This window comes from Camelina sativa, chromosome 13 (genome assembly GCF_000633955.1).
Source record: "Camelina sativa cultivar DH55 chromosome 13, Cs, whole genome shotgun sequence".
Lineage (NCBI taxonomy): Eukaryota > Viridiplantae > Streptophyta > Magnoliopsida > Brassicales > Brassicaceae > Camelina > Camelina sativa.
In genome coordinates this window covers 3,378,702-3,385,258 of record NC_025697.1, presented here as the reverse complement: position 1 = coordinate 3,385,258, position 6,557 = coordinate 3,378,702, and the positions used below count along the sequence as shown (strand labels likewise).

The 6,557-nt window shown below is 37.8% G+C and overlaps 2 protein-coding genes across 3 annotated transcripts in view; both read left to right on the top strand.

Moving 5' to 3' along the window:
- Positions 1-617, top strand: part of LOC104737890 — a 9,277-nt gene extending 8,660 nt beyond the window's left edge. Inside the window, exon 6 of the mRNA XM_019234453.1 lies at positions 18-617. Coding sequence (XP_019089998.1) covers positions 18-617 — 600 coding nt within the window. The remainder of the gene's footprint in view (positions 1-17) is intronic.
- LOC104734851 (putative pentatricopeptide repeat-containing protein At5g08310, mitochondrial) lies at positions 1,956-5,527 on the top strand. Of its 2 annotated transcripts, XM_010454513.1 has the most exons (3): positions 1,956-4,696; positions 4,848-5,136; positions 5,223-5,527. In XM_010454513.1, the coding sequence occupies exon 1, from the start codon at positions 2,022-2,024 to the stop codon at positions 4,515-4,517; it is 2,496 nt and encodes an 831-aa protein (XP_010452815.1). In that variant the 5' UTR covers positions 1,956-2,021; the 3' UTR covers positions 4,518-4,696; positions 4,848-5,136; positions 5,223-5,527. The 2 variants fall into 2 exon arrangements, with proteins under 2 accessions (XP_010452815.1, XP_010452814.1); XM_010454512.1 differs by lacking the exon at positions 5,223-5,527 and having other exon boundaries at positions 4,848-5,213.

Genomic DNA, 6,557 nt, shown 5'->3' with positions numbered 1-6,557 from the left:
CAGAATTTGCAATGCAGGGGATTAGAGAGGAGGTTGTGCAACTAGGAGTTGAGCTCTCGCTATGTGTGGCTGAGTCGATGTTCTTGCTGTGTGATGAAATCTGGAGTGTGTTACAGTTCTGCTTGAAGTTGTGGAAAAGTGTTAGGAGGTTCCGGAAAACTGGTAGTCCCGTTGGAGAAAGGCTGCTTCGTGTGATGCATCATGTCTACTCAAGAAATATCAAACCGAAGAATGGAGTGTATCACAGTGGTTACAAGTCGGTCCATTGGGATTTGATCAGGACGACTTGGGAGGATTTTGTTGCTGGAATCAGAGATTTGCACAATCTTTTTATGAGACTCGAAGTAAATGGAACCTCGGCAGGTGGACGAGAGTATACGTCTCGTGTTAAAGAATTGCTGAAGAAGGTCAAGGAGAAGTTGAGGTGTGCCAAGGATGTTTTAGAGGCAAATGGGTTTGCGATGGAAGCCATGGAGTCTAACATTTTGGGTTTGTGGAAGTCTCTTTTTAACCGAGTTACCGAGGAAGCATGGGCTCGAAACGCGATGAGGCGTGAGATAATTATGGACTTGTTTCAGCCTCTATTGAAAGAAACAGAAGAAGCAAAACAGCATTAGCCTACTAGCAGGTGTCTTTTTGCTTCTATATATCGTCGTACGTTGGAGTAGAGTTCCCTTCATTTGTATGTCTCCGGACTTTGTTCGTTCCTGCCAACTTATTTACTTTTTGTATCGAAAACCCGAACGGCTCTAGAAACTATTTACTTGGTGGTTATTATCAACTCCTATAAGAACAAGCAGTCTGTTTATTTAATCAAGAAATATGTTTGTTCTGTTAATCAAATATTAAATGGAAAAATAAAGGCCATTACATTAGTTAACACATTTTGTGGTTTGTAATTGTATAGTCCACAGTTTTGTTTTGGTGGCCACAGTTTTATACAATTGTGCGAGACTCCAACAAAGCAAAAAAAAATTATTCCTTCATCAGGGCATTAGCAAGCCATGAAATTTGGCTGACGAAGTCGTCTCAAAACGATATAAAAGAAAAAAGCTGCACTTGACATGTCAATTTAACAAGTTTTGCATATATAGACAACGTTCCGTGAAAAATGCTTTGATTTAGCTATATATATGGTTGTAACTATATAACATGCAATAAAAACCTTTGTTTTGATTTATCTTGTAAAGAATAACAGTTACCTCAACTCAGACAAGCATTAACTCGAGTGAGATATATGTGAACTCTGAATACTACTCTACACTGGGGAGCAGAACCGCAATGAAGAGCAGTGTTAGAGAATACTAATCTTTTTAAAGCATGAGGACAAACAGGAACAAACCCCAATATAGGTAAATGATGCAACCAGCTTTAATTACACTCACAAATGCAAGCCACAACAGTAAAATATACCGACCCACAGATAGGATACTCCACTTGTAAAATCATGAGCATGAAACCCGGTTAATTTTTTCTTCTTCACTGGTTGTGCAACAAACGACACCTCTTAGTTAAGCTCAGCGTCGAGCTCCGGCGGTGCAGCCAAATCGGAGAAGAAGACAATTTTTGAAGTTCATATAAACTACCGGTGGCTCCTAAATACAAGTACTAGTTGGGCTTATAATAATAGTTCAGATTTAAAAACCTTTTGGGCCTTCAGAAATTAAGTAAAGCCCATTTTATAAGTGATTTGTTAATTTTCAAATAAAGTGATCACGCTAACCACAACAGAATCAACTCAAGGGTTTGAATTTTCCGATTAACAAAATAAAAACCCTCCATTATATAATTAAGGTTGACTTTTGTCGGCGACGAAAGAGAAGATTGACTTGATTCAACTTAAAATCACGTCTGCAAAATTCACGTTTCAAACGCGATTCTCGAAAATTGCATAATCTAAACGCGGTCTTCAGGTGCCAAAAAAAACAAAAAAACAAAAGGGTTTAGGAAAAAAATCAAAAATCACATTACGAAAAGGGTTTTTGGGGGACTGACTGATTTGTGTGTTCTTTCTTCTTCTCATGGCCTTCTCGAGAATCGCACATCTTTGCCATCGATTCTCTAGACAACAACGCCAACAACTTAACAGACCATTCACCACGAAGCCAGATAACACCAGATTCCTCCTCCATCCCAATCAATCCAAGCTTGCCCAAAACATAATTGCCATCTTCACAAGACAACCTTTTTCACCTGAAGACCCTGAGTTACTGAGACTCGCTCCAGAGCTAAACACCAAGGTAGTCGAAACCGTCTTGAATGGATTCAAAAGGTGGGGTTTGGCTTATCAGTTCTTCAATTGGGTTTCTAAACAGGATGGTTATAGAAACGATATGTATGCTTACAATGCCATGGCTTCTATCCTATCACGTGCTCGACAAAATGCCTCACTGAAAGATTTGGTTGGAGATGTTCTGAGTTCTCGTTGTTTAATGTCTCCTGGAGCGTTAGGGTATTTTATTAGGTGTTTGGGTAATGCTGGGCTGGTGGAAGAAGCAAGTTCTGTTTTTGATCGAGTCAGAGAGATGGGTCTTTGTGTTCCCAATGCTTATAGTTATAACTGTTTGTTAGAAGCGATTTCTAAGTCCAATTCAAGCTCGGTTGAGTTGGTTGAGGCGAGGTTGAATGAGATGAGGGATTACGGGTTTCATTTCGATAAGTTTACTCTTACACCAGTTTTGCAGGTTTACTGTAACACTGGGAAGTCTGAGAGTGCGTTGAGTGTTTTCAATGAGATTCTTAGTCGAGGCTGGCTTGATGAACATGTTTCTACGATCTTGGTTCTGTCATTTTGCAAGTGGGGTCATGTGGATAAGGCGTTTGAGTTGATTGAGATGTTAGAAGAACGCCATATCAGGTTGAACAATAAGACATGTTGTGTTTTGATTCATGGGTTTGTAAAGGAGTCTCGGATTGATAAAGCGCTTCAGTTGTTTGAGAAAATGTGTCGGATGGGTATGAATGGTGATATTGCATTGTATGATGTGTTGATAGGTGGACTTTGCAAGGTTAAAGATCTTGAGATGGCTCTTAGTTTGTATTTGGAGATTAAGAGGTCAGGAATTCCACCTGATAGAGGAATACTTGGGAAGCTAATATGTTCATTTTCCGAAGAAAGTGAATTAAGTCGGATTACAAAAGTGATCATTGGAGACATTGACACAAAATCTGTGATGCTTCTTTACAAATCTTTTCTGGAGGGGTTTATTAGGAATGATTTGGTGCACGAGGCTTACAATTTTATCCAGAACCTCATGGGAAATCATGAGTCGGATGGTGTGTCTGAGATTATCAAGCTTCTTAAGGATTATAATAAAGCGATCCTCCCAGATTCAGATTCTCTTAGCATTGTGATTGACTGCTTAGTCAAAGCTAACAAGCTGGATATGGCATTGACCTTGTTACGTGATTTTGTCCAGAATGGCCTTACTCCAAGTCTTATGATGTACAACAACATAATAGAGGGGATGTGTAAAGAAGGAAGGTCGGAAGAGAGCTTGAAACTCTTAGGAGAAATGAAGGATGCCAGAGTTGAACCAAGGCAATTCACGCTTAATTGTATTTATGGTTGCTTGGCTGAGCAATGCGATGTTGCAGGGGCACTCGATCTGCTGAAAAAGATGCGTTTTTATGGATTTGAGCCATGGATAAAGCATTCGACTTTGCTTGTTAAAAAACTTTGTGAGAATGGAATGGCTGTGGATGCTTGTAAATTCCTTGATGATGTGGCTGGAGAAGGTTTCCTTGGTCACATGGTTGCCTATACTGCGGCGATTGATGGTGTCATTAAAAATGAGGGAGTAGATAGAGGTTTAGAGTTATTTCGATACAGATGTTCCAAAGGTCATTGCCCTGATGTGATTGCATATCATGTATTGATAAAGGCTCTATGTAAAGCATGTCGAACTACGGAAGCTGATAACCTGTTTAACGAAATGGTATCGAAGGGACTAAAACCTTCTGTTGCTACTTATAACAGTATGATAGATGGATGGTGCAAGGAGGGTGAGATAGATCGGGGCATGTCTTGTATAGCAAGGATGTGTGAGGATGAGAAAGACCCTGATGTTGTTACTTATACTAGCTTGATCCATGGGTTATGCGCTAGTGGAAGACCTAGTGAAGCAATCTCTCGTTGGAATGAAATGAAGGGCAAAGCTTGCTTTCCAAATAGAATTGCTTTCATGGCACTTATTCAGGGTCTTTGCAAGTGTGGCAGGTCTAGTGAAGCCTTGGTTTATTTTCGTGAGATGGAAGAAAAGGGAATGAAGCCTGATTCAGCTGTATACTTGTCGCTCGTAAGCTCTTTTCTGTCAAGAGAAAACATCAGTGCCGGGTTCGGGATATTCAGAGAAATGGTTAATGAAGGGAAATTTCCGGTTTCAGTAGATAGGAACTATCTACTTGCTGTTGATGCTACAAATAAGTTTGTGGAAGACTCTAAGACATCATGTTATCTTACAGGTCTAATAAAAAACGGTAGATTTCCAGTTATAGCTGTTTTGAGTAGAAAATGAGTCAAACGCCAAAACGCTTCTAATTGAAACAGCGGATACTTACCAAGATTGGTTGCAGAGCTGTTCAGCTGATGATTTGGCATATAAGCTCAGGTTTGAAACCAATAGGAAGCTAGCGTCTTGTTGCTACTCTTGGTCTGATGCCATGGACCCAGCTAGCACTAGCTCCTTCTTACAAGGTATTTGCTCTGGACCAAGATTTTATTTTGTCTTCTTAACATTTATGCACTTACAATTGAAAAAAAGGTGATAAGAATTACTTTATATGTGTTTGGAATTTGGATCATTAATAGAAAGGTTTATATTGACGTTACAATTACTGGCAACCAGGTGTCACAAGTTATCTGTGATGAGACTACGCGCAGAGGTTCTGTACTATATGGATCAGCACTTCATTGGCTGGTAAAGCTAATGATTTAAACAAAACTGTTGCAGAAACTTCTGACATTCAATACGGGTCCTCGACGACTTACTGATAGCTCTGCGCGCAATGTTCAAGCTCAGATAGTTGCATTTGGGTCCAGATTGAATACGAAATTCAAGATATTAATCTGAGATGTATACAAGGATTAACCAGTTGGATGAAACAGTAAAAGCTTTTTGTCTATGGAATCCAGAGGTTAGCTTTGCTGATTTGTGTGTGTATTTGCTAGATTTTTATTTAGTTGTTTGTCAATAAACTTTTGCTTTGTAATTTTTCATCAGAACTCTCTCTCAACATTTCGGGCTAAACTAATCTGAAAGGCTCCGTCACTTCCTCAACTCAAATATATATCTTCCGGTTTAGCAACCCAGTCGCTGATTGTACCAGACCTGAAATTGATTGAATTATTGAACCAGTAGTTCATAACTCATAAGGGAAGAGAGTACAAAAAGGAAAAAGGAATCAGCACCGGGGGGACCGCACCGCAGCTTCTTTGAACTGTGTGAATGGGGAACACGTGGAATGGAATATCATATTTAAAAAACAAATTAAAACCAAAATCAGAAAACAAAACACATTAAAAAAAATTGTAGACTAGGATAAAATTTTAGGTTTGATTTAAATTTTACATTAAACGAGGTGATATGTGTGTCTGAGTTTATATAGAAGAATCATAATTTAGATTATATAATTAAATAATATTATATGTTGGTTTTGGTTTAGAAAAGAGAATTATGGTTTTATAAATAAAGATAATGATTTAATGGTTTTACAATTAAACTAAATTATATATTGGTTTGAATTATAAAAAGAAGGAAGTAATACATTGCATTGACAAACAATTGTTAGGTGAGGACAAAGTTTTATTAAACACAACTGTTGTGTTAGTGGTCTTGGAAAACCAGGAAATTGTTCTAGAAGAAGTTCGAATACTAAATTACTACATCAATCGTACCTCTTTTGAATATGATGTAAGTTTAATTATAGATTGTACTCTCTTTTGAATCAGTAAAACAACATTTATAAAATTACTCATGCATGTTTGTAGCATGCTATTCCTAGATTTTACCTTACCAAAAAGAATGTTTGTTGGCTAACATGTTATTTGTAGCATGCTATTATGAGGTTCTGACTTCAAATTCCACAAACTATTACCTTATAAAAAGGGAAGTTAAAAATTTGATCATAGTGTAATCAGTTATTCGTTATGGAATGCCTCGTTTTTTCCTAGTCTTCCTCATATTCCCTTGGCGCATAGTCTTTGTCAGACTTGTTCCCTTCATCTCCTACCTCTGCAACATCTCCCTCTTGCAAAGCCAGGTGCTTCTCCAAAATAAGAATAAGGAAAAAGGAAATGGAGCCTAATAACATAGGAATTCTCAGATAACAGTTTGTGGAATTCCAAGTCACATATTTAATAATAATTTTGGTTGTGGTGTTATTTATCTCATATTCATTTGATATCAAAGGAGTCAGTTTAGGATCAAATGGTAATATTTTGATTTTTTGTTTACCTTATTATTGGTAGCTTATGTTTTTTTTTGTGAAGTTGACTTCGGTGAACCACTGTTGCACATATGTTAAACTGAAATGTCTACTTTTTTTTTTTTTTTTTT

Coding starts and splice junctions, on each gene's coding strand:
- LOC104734851 (XM_010454513.1), top strand. CDS start 2,022: ATGGCCTTCTCGAGAATCGCACATCTTTGCCATCGATTCTCTAGACAA.